This window comes from Pelodiscus sinensis, chromosome 11, assembly GCF_049634645.1.
Source record: "Pelodiscus sinensis isolate JC-2024 chromosome 11, ASM4963464v1, whole genome shotgun sequence".
Classification (NCBI taxonomy): Eukaryota; Metazoa; Chordata; order Testudines; family Trionychidae; genus Pelodiscus; species Pelodiscus sinensis.
In genome coordinates, this window is record NC_134721.1 from 3,066,380 (window position 1) to 3,090,994 (window position 24,615).

Sequence of the window (24,615 nt, forward strand, 5' to 3'; positions counted from 1 at the left end):
CTGATTTACTCATTTTGTTGTGCCACTTAGGCTACGTCTACACTGCCATTTTGGGATGCTGGAGATATCCCGCAATAGCTATCCTGTGTCTTAACAGCAATCTGAAATACAACGGGCGTGCTATTCCGACATCCCTCTAAGCCTCATTCCACGAGGGTTTTGGATAACGACTTATTTCAAAATTTGGTGCTGTGTAGACCACACCAAATTACGAAATAAGCTGTCTTGAGCTATGGGTAGCCCTTAGAGAGACAAGGTGGGTAAGGTAATATATTCTGCTGGACCAATTTCTGTTGTGAAAGAGACAAGTTTTTGAGTTAGGGAGCTCGTCCCCCTAATGGGTGTCAGTCGTCTCAGGATACTGTATTTCCTGAAGAGAATTTCTGGTGACCGTGACTTCTTTCTTGTTCAACACCACTCCACGCCCCCACCAAATCTTCTGTCAGCAACAGCAGGACACCTTCTGCTTTTCTTTCTTAACCTGTGTTTTGCTGGCTGGAGATTTCCACAGATCAGCAGAAAGGTCTCAGTAGAAGTACAGATACTTTGACCTGTTTGGAAACACGCTTCTATGAATTCCCTGTCCTTGTTAAACCAAGCACTGAAAATCAAAGTGTACAGCAAGATCAAAGGCTTTCAGACAAACAGAAAGTGAATCACTTGCATGGGTGGCAGGTTGGCTTATCTGAAGGTTGGTAGGAGTTTTCCTGCTTGTTTGTACATCTGCTTGTTTAAGCAGTAAGCTGGGAATTTACTTGTCTCCCCCTCTTGCCTCTGACTATTAAGAAGTGTCATCATGTAAGCCACAGTGGGCCATCAACACTGATTTTATGTCTTCCCCTACAAGGGAGGGAGGAGTTAGACGAAGGTCACTTTGGGTGTGTCTAGACTACAGGGTTTTGTCGACAAAAGTGGGGTTTTGTCAACAAAACTAGACCTGCATCTACACTGCCGCAGAGTTCTGTCGACGGCTGTAAACCTCATTCTACGAGGAATAACTCCTTTTGTCGACAGAGTTCTGTCCACAGAAGGCGTTATTGCATGTACACTGTCCTTTGCGTCTACACTGTCATGTCGACAAAGCGGCTTGCTTTGTCGACAGAACTGGATGTACTCTAGACGCTCTTTGTCAACAGAAGCTTTGTCAACAGTATCTGTCGACAAAACTTCTGTAGACAAAAGCCTTTAGTCTAGACGTACCCTAAGATTTGGAGGTGCTTGGGGAGAGAAGACCATGGTGAAGAAGAGTGAGCAACTGGATTGCTTCAAAAAGGCATAGGGAGCGAGTAAGCTGCACATCACTGAAGTTGTCATAGGTAAAAAGGCGCTGAATAACCTGTTAAAAATAAATCAGCACTAAAAAGGAAGCAATCCAGACAGTGTTAGTTATCCTGTGGATCTATCGCACCACCAGGCACAAGAAGAAGAAAACACCATTAGCAGCGTGACAGGTTTTTTTTTTCTTTTGTTTTTAACGTGAGCCATAACACCACTGACAAGCTGTTTGTTCTCTGCATTGAAGAACTGCCGGTCACAGGAAGGAAAAGGAGGGTTGTCTTGGGACTTCATCTTTAAAGTGCAGCTTTGAAGAAGGCAAACGCCCAGTGGAGTTTGGAGGGGGAAAGGTCATAAGAGTGTGGGAGAATGAAAACGAGTGTGAGCGGCTTGGGAGGATGACTTGGCACCCTGGTTTGTTTTCTGGGCTGTTCTTGTGCTCTTGTTGCTTTCCAAGAGCCACGGCATGAGAGAGCCCTGGACATGATCATTGTGTAAGGAACAGGCAGAGGAAGGAAGCAAAGAAAGGAAGATGAGAGCAGAGATAATGACTTGACACCTTTTACACTGACCAGTGCCTCCATGCATAACTGCAAGCGACTGAATCATTTACAAGGAATTCCCACTGGTCTCAGCTCAGGAAAGATCCACCAATAAGAGCTTAATAGCGAGCCTATGGGCTGATGTATATATCAGTTCTCCAGGGCAGCATTCAGGTAGATTTACCACCATATGCAATGACACACAAAAGAATGTTAAGAAAATGTTCTGAAAGCTTCGGCGTCAAGCATTAAAATTAGGAAGAGGCGGAATGAAAACTGTCTGTGCAATGTTAATTTGGGCCCCACGTACATTTGCATTTTGATACAATCTTTAATCATATCCTTTTTTCCCCGCCTAGAACTTCTGCCTCAGTCAGGGTGGATGGTGCTCACTTAGGGTGCATCTAAACTCGAAATACGATACACAATTTGCATAGCCCAAACTGTGTCATTTATTTCTACTCTATTTCGAAATAGCACGTTATTTCTAAATTTGGCGCTGTGTAGAACTGCTGAATTTCAAAATAAACTATTTTGAGACATCCCTTAAACCTCGTGGAACGAGTGTTACAGGGATGCCGAAATAGCGTGCCCGTTATTTCAAAAAATATTTCAAAATAACAGACGGTTTGTTAAGCTATTTCGGGATACACACCTAAGACTACAAGGTGCACTCTGCTTATCTGTACTCGATTACGCTTCCCTGTTCATGACACTATTCCAGTGTGGTGCTGGGAAGAAGCCCATGAGGCAGACAGCGATGTTGCTTTGCTTTTTAATACCACTGCAGCAAGAGGCCAGGTGTGTCTCCAGCCGCCCATGCGAGTCTCAGCTTGCCTAGGAATAGAAGAGTGTTAAAAGCATATTGTCCTTTCAAGCTGTCGCAATCTCAATAATTTTTATGTCTCTTTTGATGATAAAATCTCTGATACTCGTTTTTCCTTTGGCAATATCCTGCGGACGCTTCCCCTCCCCCCCTTTGCCCATTTCAGTGCTTTATGCAGAAAGCCACGATTTGAAAATCATTAGGACAACCGATGGCATTCGGTGCATGGTGCCGTTTCATTGGGCTGAAGACCAGTGGCTGCTTTGCTTTGCCACGTTTACATGGCAATGCCAGCGATAAACCAGTTCCACTTCTCTTCCTCCAAAGAAAAAAATTGTCCTTTAGGTTGAGTACAGGAATCTAACATTGGAGCCCCACTTGGCGTGGTTCTAGCTCATTTTCTGAATGCCACGTGTTCTGTTGACGTACATATTCCTGGGTTGGTATCGACAGGGGCATCTAGCACCGAGGAGTAGAGGAGGCTGCAGGAATGGCTGGAACGGCCATTGGGTCTGTGTAGTACTGAATGAGGCAATCCAGGAAGCATTTTTTTGGAGGGCGGGGGACACAGAATTCATGGCTAGTGCACATGGCGGCATCTACCTGTCTTTTATTGTAGTGCCCATTCTGATAGCATCTAAGCACTCTCCACACGAGATGGGGGTGTGCCCGCCCTGGTCCCTAGCCAACGCCATGCATCCTTTGCTGGCAAGGAGGCTGTTTGGGGGAGATGTGCGGGTGTGTTTCATAAGGTGCAGGGCTGAGGTTGGGGCGCCGTGGGGCAGCCAGCGTGTGGTTATGGTGAGTCCCCGGTCCCTCCTGTGGCACGCACTCACTGCAGCTCACCTCAGGGTTTGTCCAGGGGAGGTCTGTCTCCCCTACCGGACAGCAGGGATGTTAGAGTTAACCTGTTAATGGATAGCTAGTGCTGATTGGTTCATGTTATCGGTTAAACTCTGAAGCTGCCTCCCTGGGAGTGGAGCTGGCAGGAAGCCTGCGCAGGAGCAGAGCCGGCAGGGGCTGGCGGGCCTTCGCTGCGGGTTCCGCCGTGTCAAGTTTACTTAAGCTTTATACTGCAGCACGTGGAACCACGTAAACACGAAGATTTTCAGCCGTTACACGGTTACCGTTTTCACCAACGATTTCCATCCCTGCTGGACAGGGGCTGCACTTTGCTCGTATTGCTTGGCATGTCAGGCATAGGGGCTGGAACGAGCGGCGTTCGGGGGTGGGGGGCTGCAGCATCCCTTGACTTGAAGTGGTAACTTAGACCAGTGAGTGGGCCGCATGAGAGGCTGTCCCTCATCTCAGTGGACCACACGAGTGTCGGAGCCAAGTCTCCCGGGACAGGGCGGTTTTGCTCACTGTACTTGCGTGCCTGGGATTTGCGGGAGGTGCCGAGGGAGCGCACGGCTCTGCCAGTCAGTGTTGTGAGCAATCACATGCTCCTCCCTTAGTGACACTGGTAGGAAAAAGCAACATGGACAGAAACCAGCAGAATGTGGCGACCCTGCGTGTGGGCAGCAGTCAACAAGATGTCTCCTGGGCCACACACACAACCCCGATGGGCCGCAGGTTGCCTGCCACAGCTTTACAGGGTAGTTCAATGGCTCGTGCCATCCCGGCTCTAAAAGTTGGTCAGTACCCCTAATGTCTGTGCAGTCTCCTCAGCTGGCTTCACGGTGCTGGTGGGGACCAGGGTACATTGAGGTCAGAGCTGGGGGTCCCCATGAAGTGGTGTCCATGGTTGGGGTCTCTGCCGCCCACTCTGCAGAGCAGAGTCCAATGTCCCTGCTGCCTGCCTCATGCCCTGTTCCGCTGCCTCCTGGCCCCCTCGGCGGAGCAGTCTCTGGGCAGAAGGGCTTGTGTGGGAATCACTGTGGTTCTCAGCCTTCAGCCCAGAAAACACGTTGTGGGCTGCATGTGCATCCCGCAAGGATGAGTAGGTTGAGAAGCACGGTTCTGTGCTGCGCGGTGACAGTCTCGGCGGTTTCAAGAGATGCTGCCTTCCCCTCCAGCGTTGAGTCCTGCATTTCGGCGATAGGTAGGTTGACGCTGGATAAAAATAAGTCTGCACTTCACATTAGCTGCACTTAGTAATGTAGCCGTGGTAAACGAGGGTGCAATTTTCAAAAGCAGTTCACTGATTTAGAGCCCTAAGGGCATGTCTACACGAGGGAAATTATTTCCAAAATAACTAAATTCAACTTAATAACTCCTTGTTTTACAAAATCGAAATAGCGTGTCACTAATACGGGGAAGCTTCGAAATGAGTCCGAGGCAGGCTTCATTACCGTGGATGCGCTACCTCAACTTACAGCCCCAGGAAGCACTGGGAAGTAATTAGTTGGAATTATTCTGGGGAGTCGTTATGTCCAAATAGCAGCACCAGAGCACCACGCTACAGCTATTTCAGAATAACTATTTCGAAGTCAACATTATTCCTTGGGGAAAGCAGCAGTAAAGATTTTAAAATAACCAGCCCGTTATTTCGAAATAATGGGTTTGGTAGTGTGGACGCTCCGCTGATTATTTCGAACTAAGGGGGGGTTATTTCAAAATAACTCCCTAGCGTAGACCAGGGCTAGGTCCCAATTTCAAAAGTGACTTAGTTGGACTTTAGACGGCTAAGTCCCCCAGACTTTCAGTGAGACTTGAAATGATATGAGAACGGACTTAGGGTTTTGAATCACTTAGTTGCTTTTGAAAATACTCCTCTGTGTAATTAGACAACTACGCAGTGTTAGTTGTGTTCCTAGAGAAATTATAGGGAAGAACAGAGAGTACTGAAAATAGTGCCTATTTATCCAAAGCAAAGCTGGCCAGCTTTCAAGGAATGCCTCTCTAAATGCATCTTTGCATTACTATGTAGATAGTGCAGTTATGATAATTATTATATAAGTTAAGCATCTCTGTGCTAAAAGTGCAAATAAATATACTATTCTTGTCTCATAATTAAAGCATTCAAACTGAGAAATGTTTATAATTGTGTGGTTCTTCAGCCAAATAGGGTGCATCTGGATATAAAATTAGTGGGCTTTTATGAAATATGAAGTTATTAAAATATAGCACATGCAATTAATCAGATTAGCATCTTCCAGTATTTTAATTATCCTGTATTAAGAACATAAGAACAGCCACACTGGTTCAGACCAAAGGTCCATCTAGCCCAGTATCCTGCCTGCTGACAGTGGCCAATACCAGATGCCCCAGAGGGAGGGAGCACAACAGGAAATCCTCACATGATCCCTCCCCTGTCACCCATTTCCAGACAGACAGAGGCTAGGGACACCATTCCTACCCAGCCTGGCTAATAACTATTGATGGACCTAACCTCCATTAATCTTTCTAATTCTTTTTTGAAGCCTGTTAAAGGCCTAGCCTTCACCACATCCTCTGGCAAGGAGTTCCACAAGTTGACTGTGCGCTGAGTGAAGAAAAACTTCCTTTTGTTTGTTTTAAACCTGCTGCTTATTCATTTCATTTGGTGACCCCTAGTTCTTATATTGTGGGACTAAGTAAATAACTTTTCCTTGTTCACTTTTTCCACACAAGTCATGATTTTATAGACCTCTGTCATATCTCCCTTAGTCTCCTCTTTTCTAAGCTGAAAAGTCCCAAATCTTTTTAATCTCTCTTCATATGGGACCTGTTCCAAACCCCTCATCATTTTTGTTGCCCTTTTCTGAACCTTTTCCAATGCCAATATCTCTTTTTTTGAGATGAGGTGACCACAACTGAACACAGTGTTCAAGATGTGGGTGTACCATGGTTTTAATCTAATGTATATGTTCTGTTTGTTTTAATCTTAGGAATTATTACTGAAAATTTACAACACCGGTGGGAGCTTAAAAAAAGTAAAAATCAACAATATTTGTCGGTGGCTTTCAAACTTTTTTTCTCGTGATCCAATTGAAAATTTTTGACTCCTGGTCCTCTGTTCAGCTGGGGTGCTAAAACTGACTTCCTGCCTCTCCTGGCTAGGGATGTAAGCGACTAATCAGGTGACTGCTCGACTACTCGCTCTCCCTGCCGCTGCTGCTTCGGTATCAGAGGCAGCAAGGGAAGGGGAGCAGGAGCTGGCGCTGGGGGGAGCCGTCTTAAAAGCTGGTTCCCCCCAGAACTGTCTCCATAGTGTGGGAGTGGGGGGCAGGGAAGGCAGAGCCGCAGCGGTCCCGGAGCCAGCGTGAGCCAGGGCTGTTCAGTCCTGACTTGCACCGGTCCCGGGAGCTAACCATGCTGCGGCTCTGCACTTTAAATGTAGTAAGAGCCTGGCTACTCGATTAGCTAATTAACCGTTATTTAACAGCACTGCTCCTGGCTGCAGACCATGCTGTGCCCAGAAGCAGCCGGCAGCAGGTTCCCAGCCAGTGGGAGTGCAGGTCTAGTGCTCAGAGCAGGAGCAGTGTGTGGAGCCCTGTGCGCCCCCACCTAGCAGCCGGGTTTACTGCTGGCTGCTTCTGGAGTGTAGTGCAGTCTGTGGTGCCAGGACAGGCAGGGAGGTAGCCCTGCCCACCGCTCACCTGATCCCCCCCCCCCCCACAGCCACAGGACCCACCGCCTGACATTCCACCCCCCAGTCCTGGGTTACAACCCGTCGTTTGAAAACCGCTGGGTTATGTCATTTCTCACTTCAACTGTGTGTTAGCAAAGCTACGTTTTTCATCCAGAAATTTTTTCTTTCACAGCTGACTTTGACTTTCCAGACGTTTAAAAGAATCTGCCTAATTGATAACCAAAATTTAATCATAGTAGGATACTTTCAGTTTGCATTCAAATAAGGTATTTCTTTGTCTAAATAAGCTTCCCTTGGTTGATTATTCATGTTGTAGTTCAAAATGTTTAAAAATGAAAGACAGACTTGGATGAAATGTAGACTACTTAATACAGTGTGTATTTAATATAAAAGTCATACATTATTCATTTTTGCAATTTGAATAACTTTGAATTTAGCATCCCTGTTCTTTTTCTGTTCCTTTGATGAACAATTAATTATTAAAATATAATATTGTCAGCATATGGCACAAAAATCCTTGAAAGTGGAATGAATATGAGCTTCATTCTTCAGTACTACTTTAATAAAGGAATATGCCATACTTGCATGTTGTTTTATGTTTACATTTGTCCAGCATTTTACAGATTTTCATACAGTCTAACAAAAGATTAAAGATGTCAAAAATTCAGGCTGTTAATTATAACTAAAGACTTTAAAATGGGTGAATGTAGGCCTGACCGTTTTTACATTTTATGAACATATCTCATCTCAATGCATTTGTTATGTGTATGTCCAAGTGGCCAGTAGGTTCCATAACTGCCAATTTATTTGTGCAAATACCTCATTTTATGCAGGCAGTTGCATGCACTAAGTAGGTAGGGTGTCGGGGGGAGGGTGCAGGAGTGGGTTTGGGGGTATACAGTCTGCATTTGAAAATCAGAACCTAAAACTGAACCCCCAGTTTTTCCTGACCAGATTTTCATGTGTAGAAATGAGCAAATGGAATTTGAAATGGTATGCATATAAATGTGGATGTCGGGGAAAAGCACAGCAATTATTATAATCGCATGCTAGAGTCCCCTTTGAACTTTGGTCAATGGTATGTTTGACCATTTCTATTTTTAAAAACAAACTTTTTCTTTCATAAAGAGATAATGCTTTGGTTTAAAGGTTAAAAATGTGGCCTGCTTTTTTTTTTTTTTTTTTTTTTTTTTGCTTTTTTTCTCAAGGAAACGACCATCCTGCTCTTTTAGCATATCTGCTTTAACATGAATAGCATTATTCATATTTTGGAGCACTGAATGCTTCAGAGACATTGCACACCTGTTGTGGCTACGTAGCACAATCTAAAATGCCTACAGTGCATCGCATATTTACAATCTTTCATCGGCCGCACAGAAAAATATGATTACAGGAACGGTGCTCAGGGATATATATATACCTTCCTTTGATGTGATCAAGGCCACTAGAAAACTGGGGGGTTTAGTAGAATTGAAATCTGCAGCTTTTTAACACTGCCTCTCTGCGTTCTAATTTAGCGCCTATTTCAGCAGATTTACCCGTCACTTTGCAGCCAATTAAGCCAAGAGAAACCCCACCAGAACGGCCAAGTGGGGTAGCTCATTAGTTCTGATGAAACTAGATAAGCACTATTGTGGGTCCGTCCGAATATGGACTTTTGCCTAACGTCCAGAGAAGACAGAGCCCAGCAGCGGAAGTGAGGAAGGATATGTTTTCTCTGTAAAGGAGAAGTTCCATTGTTGGAGAGCCCATAGGCATAAAACACTTATTTAAGCAGCCTATTGGTACCTTTTCCATAGATGTAGTGAGAGGTGCAGATTGTTAGTCATGCAGACGGCAGGGGATAACTGCAAAGGAACAGTGGCTGCTCATGGCTTTTTCCTTCTTTTATGGGGCACGCTCCCAAACGTCAATGTTACAAAAGCGCAGCTGTTAGCGAATCTGAATGTGGACCATGTATTTGTTTGGATTTCAAGGTGAAGGAATGTCAGTTTTCCTCCAAACGGTGTCTGTGAGGTGCGAGAACAAGGGGTCTTGAAACAACTGAATTCCACAAAGAACACAGAGGCGCCTCTTGCATATTATTTTTTTGAATGTTGTTGAACCGTGAAGGTCCTAAGCCCTGCGAGCCACTGGCTTTGGGTCACTTTTGACAGTGTGAATTACGCATGGTGAGATCTGTTTTATGTGACTATACAATAGACCTGAAAAACCCAGCTGCCTAGCTACCTGCCTGTCTGCCTCTTGAGACTCACAGAAGTTAGATAGAAAAGATATATTAGCACATCAAGTCCAACCTCCTCTCTGTGAAGAGTACAATTTAGAAGGGTGTTTATGTATATATGTAAATGATGCATAGAAAAATGTGATTACAGTAGAAACTTCCTCGTTAATTCTTAAGAACGTAACATATGAACATAAGAACAGCCATACTGGGTCAGACCAAAGGTCCATCTACCCCAGTGTCCTGTCTTCCGACAGTGGCTAATGCCAGATGCCCCAGAGGGAATGAACAGAACCGATAATCATCAAATGAGCCCTCTCCTGTCACCCATTCCCAGCCTCTGACAAACAGAAGCTAGGGCTACCATTCCTACCCATCCTGGATAATAGCCATTGATGGACCTAACCTCCATGAATTTATCTTGTTCTTTTTGGAACCCTGTTAAAGTCCTGGTCTTCACAACCTCCTCTGGCAAGGAGTTCCACAGGTTGACTGTGTGCTGTGTGAAGAAAAACTTCCTTTTGTTTGTTTTAACCTTGCTACCTATTAATAGAGACAAATTAAAGAGTGGGGCAACATTTCCAAAGGCTCACTCGATGAGGATAACTCTGCCAACTTATACATTGCCTTCCTCTTCATTCCCAGAGCCCCAACAGCTCCCCGGGGAAAGTGGATGGGCAACCTGGCTCTGGTTCCCATTCTTAGCTGCACCAGGAGGGAGATGATGTGTAATGTAACTAGCCTTATTTCAGGGTTGGAACAACTGTTTGATGTGGGACCAGTATGTTACGTGATGCTCTCCAACTGGCCAAGAGAGAGCACGATGTCACATGAATTGGCTCCACCCACCCACCACCGATAGTGTTTTTTGGGTCTATACTCCATGGTCTAAAAAGTTGAATGGCAATTTAACGAGTTTCTTCTCTCCTGCCATGCTGAAAACCATATTCTATTCTTTCCTACGTTTTTAAAAAAGGGAAACCCGTTGGAAAAACAAGTGTGCTTCACACGTTTGCTAGGCCTGCTACATTGAACACTGATGTTTGGCCCAAGATGGATGAAAGTTTTGGGTGTCTTTTTCAAAACCAAATAATAACTCTTAAGGAAGCTTTCTGACATGGGTTTTGTATCTGTGACTAAATTAATCATAACTGTTGCATATTTTAAATCCGATGCCTGTTTTAAAGCCATGTAAAACAGGAATCATTTTAGTTGTCTTTTTTCTTACAGAGAAAGAGACCTTTCTGGATCCCTTTGTGCTGAGAGACCTTCTGCCCACATCATTGGGGAGTTATTATCGGTATACAGGTTCTCTGACAACTCCACCATGTAGCGAGATTGTGGAATGGATAGTTTTTCGCAGGCCTGTTTCCATTTCTTATCACCAGGTAAGCTTATGCCATCCGTAAGAGCTCTATCTGGATTTGCCCACTAAGGGTACGTCTACACTGTACAGCTATTTCAGGATACCGGCAGTATCCCAAAATAGCTATCCTGCATCTACACATGCTGCCCGTTATTTCAAAATATTTTTTTAAATAACAGGTGCACTATTTCGCTATCCTGGTAAACTTTGTTGCACAAGGGTTAAGGGATGGCTCGAAGTAGCACGTTATTTCAATATTTGGCGCTGTGTAGATATGCAGAATTTCAAAATAAGATATTTCGTATCTTATTTCAAGTTTAGGATGCTGTGTGGCACCCTAATACTCAAAAACTGTGGTTTTAATTTTGAGGACACCAAAAAGAATCTGTTGGGGAAAAAAGGAAATACTAGAGGTTGTGTTTTTATATATATATATATATATATATATATATATATATATATAGTTTCTGAACATGAGCCATCAAACTTAAGGAGATAATACAACATGAAACCTGACTTCCTTTTAATGATGTAGCTAATTTTTTTTAAAGATAAAGTTAAGCTATCCTCTAAATATTTACATAGAAACCTTTTTTCTTCCTTTAAATTGAAAGTTTATTTTGGAAGTAAACTAAGTAACTTTCTATGGACATGTATTTAGTACTTTGAAGTAATTACACCACGCAAGAAATGTTCCCATTAATTTGCCATCTTTAATTGTTGTTACAGTTTAGTGAAGCTGCCGTTATGAGCTTATACAAATCTTGAAAACTATCACATCACATCTCTTCTTGTAGATTGAGGCAATGACTGGAACTTGTATTGAGCGGAATCCTGCAATAACAAATGAACATATACAGTCAAGTGTTTAACTATTAAAAACGTGTTGGCATTTTAAAACAATTCTTTTTAGAAAGGCTTCCTGTTAAAGTCAGATTCTCCTTTCATTGTCTTGTTTTGCTTCAGTTGTTGAAAGCTGTTGTAAAATAAGCTATTCTGGTAAAAACAAAGAATCTACCTAGAAGTAAATGTAAATAAGTCAGTATACACACTCCATAGACAAATGTTAAAATTATGTAATATACAGTTTAAGGGACAGGTGTCTATATATCTGGGTACAGTGCTTAAATTATCCCGAAGTACAAAGTTGGGTTTAAAAGTCATAAAATAAACATATAGGTTGAACCTTTCTAGTCCGGCAATATCCATAGTCCAGCATGATTTTAGTTAGCCAGATGTCAACGCATCATGGGTGTGGCCAAGTTTTTTGCAGTCCCGTAAAGTTTGTTTAGAACCACCAGTCCTGGCTGTCAGTGTTCTGAGCTGTTATTTAGCTCTTTTTTACTCCTACATGACTTCTAAGAGCCCAGTAAGCAGAGGAGCTGCTGGTAACTCTGCTAGGTAATATTAATCTCCCGTGCTTTGGCAAATTCTCTGGTTCAGAACCGGTCAGGTCCTGAGGGTGCCGGACTAGAGAGCTTCAATTTGTGCTACATAATCTGCAATATCCCAGACGAAGGTGAGTAAAGCAAATACAGCAAGGAGTGCAGACGATACCTATATGTCCCGCCCTCACACGGGGCTTGCACTGCCTATAATGCCATAGATAAAATAGTCCTTGTGTGTGTAGACAAGCTTCCCATGTGAGTTTAACAGGAAACGTGGAATAATAGTGTTATTTCCCCCTGCAGCATGCACTGGATATACATTGGATGTAGGTTCCAACCTGGCCAGTGCTGTAATTATTATTTGTTCCTTTTATAGAAGCAGCCCTGTCTAATTCATTTCCGTAGTTTAACTTTATCGCAAACCATAGGAAACCATCTGTAATCCCTCATGGGAAAAGTGATATGATTTAAGCTCTGCCGAAGTTCCAGTAAAATCCTTCCCAAGTATCTTGCTGTAAAATTGACAGTTTTGAAGTGAGCCCATTTGTGGCGGCTTCTCTCTTTCAGTCTTCGTGCTCCATCACTGTCAGCTCGCTTTATAATTAGACAACAAAGCAGGACAAGGCCTGTCACCCCGCAAATGCGTTGGAAAGCTAAGTGCCATCCGTGGTCCCAAGTACAACATTATCTCTCGTAATGCATAGCTCAGAGTATCCTATTGCCATTGTAATGGAGTTAGTATTTTTAATTGCCATTTATATATCCATCACTTACAAAGCTGGACACATCGGGTTTTTAATCGTCTATAATTATGTGACTTCAAGTTTTAGATCACTTTCCTCCTTGCTCAAAAATGGTGCCTTAAGAGCTTTTTTATTTCATTTGAACTAGAGCGCTCGCTCTCCGTGAAGGGCACAAATTTCACTTCCTCTCTTCTTCCAGCAGCGATGGATCAATTAATAGCTCATTTGTGTTAGATAATATTTTCGTAATAAATCATTTCAACTTGGGGTTTCTATCAGCATGTAAGAAGGAAAGTGAAAATTGACAGGGCAGCAGTTCAAATGCAGTTTCTCCTCGCCAAGGTTGCCTGGAAGAAGAAAATAGTGGAAAAGGTCTTTTAAAAGGTTTAAAAAGCCAGGTTAATGTCATGAAAGTAGAAGCGTCAAGGCTTAACTGAGTATGAGCAGTTGGTATGCAGGCTCTCGATTCTCTGGGGACCTTATACAATGCAAGTAACCCAATGGACTTCAGTGAGGGCATGTCTAAACTACATCCGCCTTTCGAAAGATGGATGTAAATTAGATCAAAATTGCAAATGAAACTGGGATTTGAATTTCCCCATTTGCATAATGGTGGCTGCGCAGTCTTTAAAAAAGGGTATTTTGAAAGCCATTTATAAGTGTTTCTTTCAGGAAAAAAGAACCCCTTTTTCAAAAGATCCTGTAAACCTCATTTTTGAGTAGTACAGGATCTTTCAAAAAAGGAGGGTTTTTTCGAAAGAACCGTGTCTAGACGGCAGTTTCACTTTCGAAATACCCGTTTTTGAAAGAACGTGCCATTCTGCAAATTAAGCATGGGATTAAGCAAATTAAGCACGAGAAATTCAAATTCTGGCTCCATTTGCAATTTTGATCTGTCTAATTTACATCCCTCTTTCAAAAGAGGGTTGTAATCTAGACACAGCCTGAGACTGTTCCCAGTGCTTACAGTTAAGAAGGTGCATAAATCTTTGAAGAGTCGGGGCCCAAAAGGGAATAGAAGGACCCATGTGGTTTCTCTCCCGTCTTCCTCTCTTCTAAGCAAAGTGTAGGGTAATAGTCTCTTCGCCCTTTGATCTGCCTAGCTTTCCCCAGTCAGGGCCGGATTAAGACATGTTGAGAGTCCCTAAACTATGTCAAGTTTGAGGCCCCATAGCATTACCAAGAAAAAGGTGTCTTATTCGAACAGAAAGGACAATGAAAATAGAAATAATCAAGTTGCATATTTGCATATAGGCCGAGGCTGCAACTAAAAACGAGCAATTTCTTTGTGTTTAGAGGCCCCTCGTCATCTGAGGCCCAAAGATGTAGCTTGTGCATGACTGGCACTACCCAGAGTGCTAGTTAGGAAGTCCATGGTGCAGGATTGGAGACGTTCCAGTGGGGCCTGCCTCTGCCAGCTCCCGACCGCGGGCGGCTTGCTGCTCCTGGCTACCGTTTAACTGGTACCCGTTCACGCCCCTATGCTGCAGTCTGGCTAATTGTAGTTGTGCGTCTGAGCTATAACAAGCCTAGGCACCTCCCTCACCCCAGCCTTCATTCCGGCATCTTTCAGTTGCCTGCATCAATGAGGGCACATGAATTTCTTGATCGCCGTTGTGGCTTGCTCGGAAATGCCCATCTCTGAAAGGGCATGGATAGCCACAGCCTTGCAAAAAAGAGCTGAAATGGCTCCCTGTGGAAGCTCTCTGCATAAAGTAAATAACACAGGGTCAGTGAGAGCTGGTCAGTGTGCGCTACGCCCCCCTCTCCACCTCAGTTTCCCCAGTCCTCTCAAGGTTGTACAGGTGCAAGGTGCCAGCTGCGTATTGATCCGAGGGCAGATGATGTCTCTTGCGACTTGGTTCTAAGTCCCCAGCCTGGCTACAGCCTTGCCAGACGCAGGGTAACAGATGCACGAGACCTCCCTGCCATCCTCCCTTTTCCAGCGGTCTGTGGGATGCTCCCGGTGGCAAGAATCCTACGTTTTTGTCTTCACGTGGCGGGCCGACGACACGTCCGTAGCCCAGCCGTGCTCCCTGTTGAAGTGAAGTGGGCCCGTTTAACATGGGCCTGCCCAAGTGGTCAGAAGAAACCATACCGGTGTCAGTGGAAGAGCTAGAAACGACAGAGCGCGGCAGACTGGGCAGCCCAGCCAGTGGCACTGATGGGGGCTTTCCAGAGCACTGATCTGTGAGGGCAATTAAGTAATGTCCGTGGGCGCCCAGAGGCCAGTCCCAACCCTGGACAGTCTGTTAAGCTTCTCTTGGATTTTTTTTTTTTGAGAGAGAAGCAATCAGCGATGATACGGCTGACAACGTAATAGGGTTGAGTGTGTGTCCCTGGGTCCTTAGTTCATGTCTCAGACTTGTCACTTCCTTCTCTGTCGCTCTTAGTGTAAATGCACTTACGGAGAAGGAGGCAGGACGAGCTTTCAAACTACGGCATGGCATGAAGCAGCAAGAGAAACTCGAGTCCCTGGGACAGACCCTGCTCCCACCGAAATCCAGAGCACCGACTTCAGGGAGGGCAGGATTAGATTCCTTGTGCCGTGTGCTTCAGGTTGCTGATTCCATCCCACGAAACCGAACACCCTCACATGTCCACCCCTTATCCAAGCCCCGCCCCCACTCGCTCCTTTCCTCCTCCTCCTGTCACTCACTGTCCCCCACCCTTGCTCCTTTTCACTAGGCTGGGCCGGGTGTTGGAGGTATGGGAGGGAGAGAGGGCTCTGGCTGGGAGTACGGGATCCAGGGTGTGGCCAAGGACGAAGGGTTTGGGGTGCAGACAGGGAGTTTGGAGCGTGGGAGGGGGCTCAGGGTTTTGGGGTGCGGTCTGCAGGAGGAGGCTCCAGACTGGGGCAGGGGTTGGGGTGCAGGCTCTGGGAGTGAGCTCTGACCTGGTGCTGCGTGTTGGGGGTTCAGGGCGAGGGCTCCAGCCAGGTGGCACTTCTCTCCGGCAGCTCCCGGTGGGTGGTGCAGCTCTCTGCCTGCCTTGTCGCCACACAACTCCCGGAAGAGGCCGGCGTGTCCGGCTCCTAGGCCCTGGGGCAAGCAGGCAGCTCTGTGCCCACAGGTATCATGCCCACAGCTTCCATTGGCCTCAGCTTCTGGTCAGTCGGTGCTGCCGAGCCAGTGCTTGGAGCCTCCCTGCACCAAGAGGCCACCGGGACACGCCGGCCGCTCCCAGGAGCTTCCTTCGCTCCGCTGCGTTGCTGACTACACTCTTAGCGGCCCAGTCAGCGGTGCTGGCCGGAACCATGAGGGGTCCTGTTCAACGGGGCGTTCTGGTCGAAAACCGGGTGCCTGGCATCCCTAGCTGTCCTGCTCAGTCGTTCTTCCTAGTTCTGAAAGATAACAAGCTGTGAACAAATGCTGCATTGACCTCACCAGCCAACTGAACAAACAAGTTAACTGAGTCTTTTCAGTGAAGCCTGCCGGTATTTTTCCTTACTGGAATGCTCTTTTAAACTACAATTATATCTTAGGAATGAATGTGTTACAGTTAAAAATAGCCCGGCTCTGCAAGCCGCATAGGAAGCAGCAACCTGTTCTCTTGCAGCAAATACAAAAGAATTAAATGCACCTAAGCACATGACACAAAATAAACGCCAGGAGCATGGTTAGGGTTGTCTCTTGTAGACAACGGCAGAGAGAGAAAGGGGACACTCAGCGTGGCCCAGGGGACGCACCGTTGGATGAGGGATCAGAACTTGGTTTTTGTCCTGGATACCCCATTGATTTTGGTCAAGTCACTTTGTGTCTCTGTTTCTCCGAGTGATGCTATTGACCTTCCTTTGTACCAGGCTTGGAAATCTATCAATGAAATCTCCTACCTAAAAGTCATCCCTCAGTATTAGTGCAGGGACTATGTGCAGAAGAAAGATTTTGCGAGCAATGAATGAGTATGCCAGTATAAGAAACAACATAATATAAGCAAGGAGGGATAGGCAGGAAGGGTTGTCTGGGCACATACTAACTGCTTGAAGACAAGAGAGTCTAAGAACAATTGGTTGCTTTCCTGTGTCAGTCTCGGTATCAGCATTTCCTGCTATTTCACATGCTTATCGGCCAACCAGATTTCACCCCATTGTTTTTCTAATTAATGTTCTTTTTTTTTTGTCTTCCCTGCCCTGATGGCCGCGTTCAGCTGGAGGCGTTTTATTCCATCTTTACCACAGAACAGCAAGATCACGTCAAGTCTGTGGAGTATCTGAGGAATAACTTTCGACCGCAGCAGCGTCTGAATGACAGGGTGGTGTCCAAGTCTGCTGTGAAAGACGCTTGGAGCCATGACGTGATGGACATCCTAGAAAATCCATTTGGCACAGAGGCTTCCAAAGGTAGATTGGAATTCACTGCCTTTGCCAAATGACAGATGTATCTTTTTTTTTCTTTTTTTAACATGGGGCTTTTAATTAAGTATTACTGGACTAGAGGTTCCCCAAAGAAATATAGCAAGACTTAGTGATACACTTTAGTTCTGCTTTATTATGTTTTAGTTGAGTTATAAATCACTGAGTTCCCCCACAATATTCAGTCAGCCTGTGGAACTCATTGCCACAAGAAATCCAAGAGCTTGGCAGGACTCAAAGAAAAACTGGATAAATCTGGAACTTCTATAAAGGATTTTTTAATATAGCCAAGAATTTTAGAATGAGGTGATAAGACCTTTGGGTGCAGGACATAGACCAACCCTCTTGTGGAGAGGTTGTTCTCTAACTCATTTCTTCAGTGTGTGTTTCCACCTCCCTGTAGTGCAGCCAGTGTTTGCTGCTGCCGGAGACAGATGGCCCTCTGTTTGGAAAAGAGTATTCACAGCCACACGCTCTTCCAGGCTGTCGGTCTGCTTCGGATACACTCACCAGTTTCACTCCTTGTGCCTCGATGTTCCGCTTTTTTCTAGGCAGTGGTCACCGACCAATCGATCGGGATCTGTTGGTAGGTCCTGGAGCCTCTGACAGACGATCCTGACTAGTTTGGCCGGGAGATTATGTTGTGCTGGCACTTCGGCTGCCATGGTTTCCTGCCCTCTGCCTTGGAGCTGCCTCGTCCTCCCCCCCCGGATCTTCCTGCTTTGCTGTACATGATAGGGGAGGGGAAAAAGGGGGATGGTGTTGTCAGGGTTTCCCCCTCTTCCTACCTCAGCACCACATCTCCACTGAGTGAGCAGGGCAGGGCCTCTGAGAAGGAGTGGGGTAGGGGCCGGGCAGGGCCATGGGGAAGGAGGTGAGGGAGGGGCAGGGCCTCAGAGAAGGCGTGGGGAAGATGGTGGGGCAAGGGTATTTGAGTTTAAGTTGGATCCTGGATTGATTTAAATTGAAAGGGGGATCTTGTGCTTAGAAAGGTTGGAGGCGGCTGCTCTGTGGGCCGGTTTTATTAGGCTGAGCTGCAGAGGGGACGCTCTGCCTTTGCTAGTCATTCCTCTTGAGAAATCCTCACTACTGAAAGCATCCTGGTCAGGCACCCACGTGCCTCAGTGGTGGGGGAAATCGATGGGGCAGGCCATAGAAGGGGACAGTCCCAGCAGCTAGGGAGACAGGCGTTCATGAAGGGCATAATAGCTCCTCCCCTCGGGGATCTCTGGCACCCGTTGGCCCGCTTGGGGGGAAGGGGTGCTGATTGGTTTGCCTTCCCCGTCTCTCGGGATTTAACCCAGTGGAGCCTCTTTTGACTGTGGTCCAGCAGCCCTACCCTACCCGCCCAAACTAGGACTGGAAACCCAACCGACATGGCACATCTAGACTACGTTTTATTTTCGAAAGAAGATATGCAAATTTGGCAGTAATTTACATATCTTCTTCTGATCACTTTTTCAAAAGAGGTTTTTTTTTTTTTTTTTTGTTAAGCAAGCAGTCTAGATGCGGTTCTTTCGGGGGGAAAAAAACCCAAACTCGTTTTTTTGGAAGAACCTTCTTCCTCAAAAATTGAGGTTTATAGATTCTTTCAAAAAAAGGGTTGTTTTTCCCCAAAAGAACCACATCTAGACTGCTTGCTTTTTCGAAAGAAACTCTTTTGCAAAAGCAATCGGAAGAAAATATGCAAATTCCCGCCAAATTTGCATATCTTGTTTCAAAAGTAAAAACTTGTCTAGACGTGCCCTGGACAGAATCCAGCTCAGAGGTTTTCAATCTTGTTTGCTTGCGACTCAGCTGAAGCAAACAAGCAGATGCTCGCGACCCAACATCATTGTATCTTTTGACTAGAATGTGGGCTCTGCAGGAAGAGCAGGAATAAGGGGTCTGGGGTTCAGGAGCAGTCTCCAGGGCAGGGGCATTACACGGAGCCTGCGGCTCCCCTACCTAGGAGCCAGACCTGCTGCTGGCCAGTTCCGGGGCACAGCATGGTCCGCAGTGCCAGGGCAGTCAGGAAACCTGCCGTAGCACCCCCCCCAGTTACTGGGTCATCCTACAGCCAGGTGACCCAGGGCCTGAGATTGTGCGACCCTGTACTGGCTCGCCACCCAACGGCTGAAAACCGCTGGTCTAGCCAGTTGCTCATGTGGGGTCAGGAAGGAGTGTTTTCTCCCATGAGCCAATTGGCAGAAGATGGGAGAGTTTTCTGCTTCCTAGCAACACCTTCAGGCTCAGAGGGGTCAGTAGGAAGGCGCTTGGTACCCAACTGAGGTTGTGGGGCGGAGCTGTTTATTCATCACAAGTTGTAGCCGGTTGCCAGGGTGGCTAAGAGAATGTACAGGTGGCCCCCGCTTTACGAAAGCCCAATTTACGACCTCCCACACTTATGACTTTTTTCGTAAGTGTGGAAGGGGCAGAAATCCCCCAACTTATGTCCTCGGCCCCACATTTACAATGTCGCATGATGCCTGTCGTAAATGCGGGCACAAGTTACGATGCCCCTGACTTGTGATGGTGTCCCGATAACCGATCTCGTTGAAAGTCGGTGGCAGCCTGTAATGGACGGTTCCCAGAGATACGACGCTCTGCGATTATGGTGCCAGGCCTCGGGTTCATGGAGCAGGGTCTGACGTTGGGACGTGTGGCAGGGTGCCATCCCCACCTTTCTGCACCCTCTATCCCCTTGCAGTGGGAAGGGGACCAGGACTTAGCGCGCTGAGTCTTGGGGGGGGCAGGAGGAGGAGAGGCTACCGCAAGGTACGGGTGATACGTTAGAGCTCTGCACTCGTGGTGCTAGTGACAGATTGAGCATTAAGAAGCTCTGTGTCCACCCCCCCACTCCCGGCCTGGAAGTAATTCAGTATCCTCATTTAAATCCATCCGTGTGTCTGTCCTCACTATGCTGTGGTGTCCACGTCCGTGGCTTGGATTCAAGGACGCACGTCCCTCCCTGGCACTTTGGCCTGGCCGGGCACCACCAGCCGATCTCTCGTGGAGCTCTGTCGCCGCCCTCGCCGTCCCAAAGGAACGGGGACCAAGCGGGGCGCTCGGGGCTCTGTTGCTCACAGAGCGAGGCGCATAAAAGGCTGTTTTGGGCCCAAGTGTTTCTGCCAGGAGTGAGATCAACCTCTTGTCAGTCAGAATCATCCAAGCTGGGCCCCGGCCTCAAAGTTCCAAGCCGTGTTTTATCAGCATCCTGTGCCAATATTTGTTCCTTCTGGTGGATACGATGCGCCTATTATTTACCCAGGGCAGTCGTGAAAGCTAATAGTTCACATTGTGTTAAAGTGACAACACTGACTAGCTTTTATTGTGCGTATAGCTCAGGTACCTCTGGACCATGTGGTGTAATCGTGCAGAAGGTTTTACTGCCCTGGCTGAACGCCTGAATACTCTTTGTCTCACTGGCCTCTTTTAAAGATTATAAAGGACCATGTAGGTGCTTCCCTGCCCCCGTGTAAGTAGCATGAAACCTACAGCTATGGCAGCATGTTGCAAATACTAAGGTGCACACAAGTAGTTAGTCTTGGAATTGAAAGAGTGGCTATTGAGCAGAGCCCGGTAGAGTCGATGGGAAGACCCACATTGACTTCACTGTGCTAAATCCAGCTCCAGGGCCCAGCTTCAGCGAGCCACGGCGCCCAACTTGAACATGGGAGTTGTTCCCGCGAACCGAATGGAACCACTCGCGTGCTCACAGACCACGAGGCGTCCTGTGGCACCTTAAAGACTCACGGATGCATGGGGGGGATCAGCGTTCGTGGGTCAAAACCGCCTCGTCAGGTGCAACCGTGGGCTCAGGTTAGGTTGAAGTGCCTTGTGGAACGGGGGCCTGAATCTGTATACAGTGGAGTATCTGCGAACAATGGCGCTTTTGTGAGAGCTGAGATCGGTTCAAACGTGCTGACCGGCTGCATGGGTTGTGACCATCTGGGGGCTGAGCATTGTTTGTGGAAGGCCCTTGATTTTGGAGCTTGTATTCCCTCCTCATTAGATGACCCCCATTTTGCTGGCCTTTTATGTTGGGCGCTATCATTGAGTCTGCTAGCGGCAGCTCCTGCTGGCTGCCCTGGGAATTAGTTCTGCTAGGCTTGCGCTAGACTCTCTTGAGGTCTTCTCCCAGGCTACCTCTCGCTTCTGGGACTGCAGTCTGTTCTTTGTGGCTTGGCCCTCCAGCCAGGCCCTACCATCTTCTCCTTCCGCAGAATTCAAAGTCTTTCCAGAGCTGCTGTCTGTCTGGCGTTTCCAACACCCTGGCCACTTCCAAGGACTGGTCGGGGATCTCAGCCCAGCCTTCTGGGTTCCAGGCCAGCAGGGTTGGCAGGTGGTTTCTGAAAAAATACCAAATCAAAAAAAAAGGGGGGGGGGGGGGACCCTGAGAGTTGTTAAGCAAAAAAAAAAAATTGTTTTTTAATTTAAAAAAACCAGCGTGGCCCCTTTAAAAAATGCTATTGAGGCTTTTTGGCCCTAACAGGCTGCCTGTGGCCGCCCACCATCTTGCCTCCCTGTGCTGGGCTGGACAGCTCCCCTGCGGAACCCGATAAGCACCTGGGATTTTCGCCTCCTGGCTGAGAAAAAATCAGAAAATACCGGACATTTTTGGTGTCTGGTGTTTTCTGAATTTTTTTACCGGCCAGGAGGCGAAAATACCAGACTGTCTGGGTCAATACCGGACACCTGGCAACCCTGTAGGCCAGGCACCCGATAACAAGCAACCAAGGTTTCTGTACCATGCTACCTCTTGTTGTAGTGCCTCTGGTTTCTTCCTAACTATCTGGCTTCTTTCTTCTCTGAGTTTGCCAGCTTGCCAACTCCCACCTCACAGGGAGTAACTGTAGCTACTTCCCTGCCGCCCTTGTCTGCAGCCAGCTTCCTGCCTTGATACAGGCCACACTGTTTCTGCACAGATGAGCCTATTCCTTTAATTAGGGCTTCCCTTCAGCATTCAATCTATCAGGTTAATTGGTTCATCTAGACTCCACTAACCCTTCCTCGTGTGGTGGATGCTCCATCGCAAGTGGGAAAAGAACCATTGATTGTTTTTGCTTGGTCTTTTCCTTTGGAGGCTGCCTGGTGGTGCGAATCTATTTGTATAGACTCTGTTGACGTGTTGTAAATTGTCCAGCTGCACACATACCAGGGGACAATGGCAGCAGGGTGCATTTTTATGAACGTAAAAATAAATAGGTTGCGCCGGTGTTTCCAATTGTCGCACATCCCTCCAAAGTCTGTAGGGTCGAGTTGTATTGCCTCCAGAGATACAGCAATGCAAATATTCCTGACCCCTTTCCCTGACAGAGGTGAATGGCGGAATGAAATACCTGGTCCCGGGCACATTGTGAACTACTGACATATAAATAAAGAGACTTGAAGTCACAATGACTTGAGTGAAAGCTAAACCTATTGTTTATTCAGCTAGTAAATACAGTGCATCATTTTATAGTGTCATTCATGCACAAGTACTGCAGCCCAGAACGTTTCATAGCCAGAGAGAGTCTAGCATACAAATACAAGACTGTAAGGTTAACATAAAGTATTAAGCCTTGCCATATTTAAAACCCTTCTGTGTTCAGTGACTGCCATTAAAATACTAGCATTTGTCAACAGCTAACATAGTATAATATTCAAATTACTATAGTTTCTCTTTATACATGGAATAAGAGATATTTGCAGTATCAGTGTGATAGTGGTAGGGGGAAACAGATATTTAATGGCTTATTTGGTGATATATTTTGAATGGTTGGCAGTAGCTATCTTAAACTTCTGTTTATGTGAGGTTTTTATGTCAAATTCGATGAAATCGAGGAAACAATTGGTAGCACTTTCTTAATAAGCCACTTTTGTTTTCTAGAAAAATGAGCACAGAAATAGAATTTCCAGGGTGTTTAGAATCATTTTGAGACTCAAATGGAGCCATGTGTCTGTGCATGGATAAAGTATCTTCTCCTGACCTGTTCTGGATATGCCACCCATCAATACTGGAACTCCTGCTCTTTGATACCAAAGATCATTCAAATCAGAACAATCAACCATGAAGATACGTAACAGAAAAGTCAGTGTGTTCATCCAGTTTCCCTGAATGTATGTTTCCCCATACAGGGCAACAAATGGTACTGTTCAGCAAGTGGATTTCCTTTTGATGTCCCTCATCCTATTCCATTCTGTTGGTGGAACCTACTGACATTTAATTTCCTTAGGAAAATTGATCTATCTTAAAAGTTAGGCACATGATTAAGTACCTTGCTGGATCAGCACCTCTGGTTGAGAACACCACTGAAACTGATCCTGTAGTGCTCACTTAAGCTTGCTACGTCGCAAAAACCTTCTGTAGCAATCTAGTCACTGAAATGTACTATTCTGATGTTCAGAATGACCTCAGCTGGAACACGATATGCTGGTGAAGGGACATCAGCCAGCAAATAAAACATTAAAATAACCTGTTGACGATCCCTTTACATCTTCAAACCCTCAGGTGATTTAGTCGATTGAACTGAATAAGGCTGCTCACCTCTTGAAAGCTGTGGATGTAAGGGTTTGCAGGATTGGGGACTGCATGTCTAGACTTAAAAATGAGAGCTGGTCAGAGATACAATTTTTAATCTAAATAAATGAAATAGGCATTGTATTTGAAGGTATTCTTTAACCAGTTATCAAGCTTATCAAATAATATAAAAATATTAATCAGCTAACGTGTACCAGAATATTTAATTCATGCCCCTTGACCATCTCCATTTGCATTAATACTTGCGTTTAAAACCAAAAAATGTCCTCATCATAATTGGTTTCTGTATTTTCTGACTTGTCCACCTGCATTTAGATTTATGTGTTAGTCTAAGAGCATCACACATTATGCTCTTGGCTCTTCCTTATGCAGTTTTTAATGAGCTACAGTAGGGTGATTTGCGCTGATTATTAGCATAATCAGTGAGCATGACACTTAAGAGGGAAGTCATAAACAGGGTCCTCTCACTAAAGAGCTTGCAACCAACTCTGCAAATCCCTTCCTTTCATAAGCCCCGAGGAAATGAGAGATACCAACAAATTGTAGGTGCCGCTTTTGCAAAGAAAACAGACTACTCGGAAGTTGTGACGTGGCGTGTGAGTTAAGGAGACGTTGCTGCCTGTCCAGTAGTTTGTTTAAAAATGCAACTGGTTTGCAATGAAGTCTTTGGCTGTATTTCTGCTACTGCTTTGGGCTCTTAAACAATTGTTTGTGCACACGCATAGCTAGCTAGAGTTGTTGTCAGCCTTCTAGTTCATCTAACAAGACTGCAAGGTGAAAGTGAAGGCTTTCTTAATCAAGCATGTATATTGGTCACCTCGCAGTCTCAGTAGATGAGCTGTAAGATCCACAACAATTAAACGAAGTTCCCATGGGGAGGTG

The 24,615-nt window shown here is 45.9% G+C and overlaps 1 protein-coding gene across 8 annotated transcripts in view; it reads left to right on the top strand.

Annotated features, from left to right (window-relative positions):
- Positions 1-24,615, top strand: part of PTPRG (protein tyrosine phosphatase receptor type G) — a 660,588-nt gene that overhangs the window by 476,539 nt on the left and 159,434 nt on the right. For all 8 annotated transcript variants that reach the window (XM_075938459.1, XM_075938461.1, XM_075938460.1 and 5 more), the window contains exons 7-8: positions 10,614-10,771; positions 17,027-17,219. In XM_075938459.1, the coding sequence (XP_075794574.1) occupies positions 10,614-10,771; positions 17,027-17,219 (351 nt within the window). The remainder of the gene's footprint in view (positions 1-10,613; positions 10,772-17,026; positions 17,220-24,615) is intronic.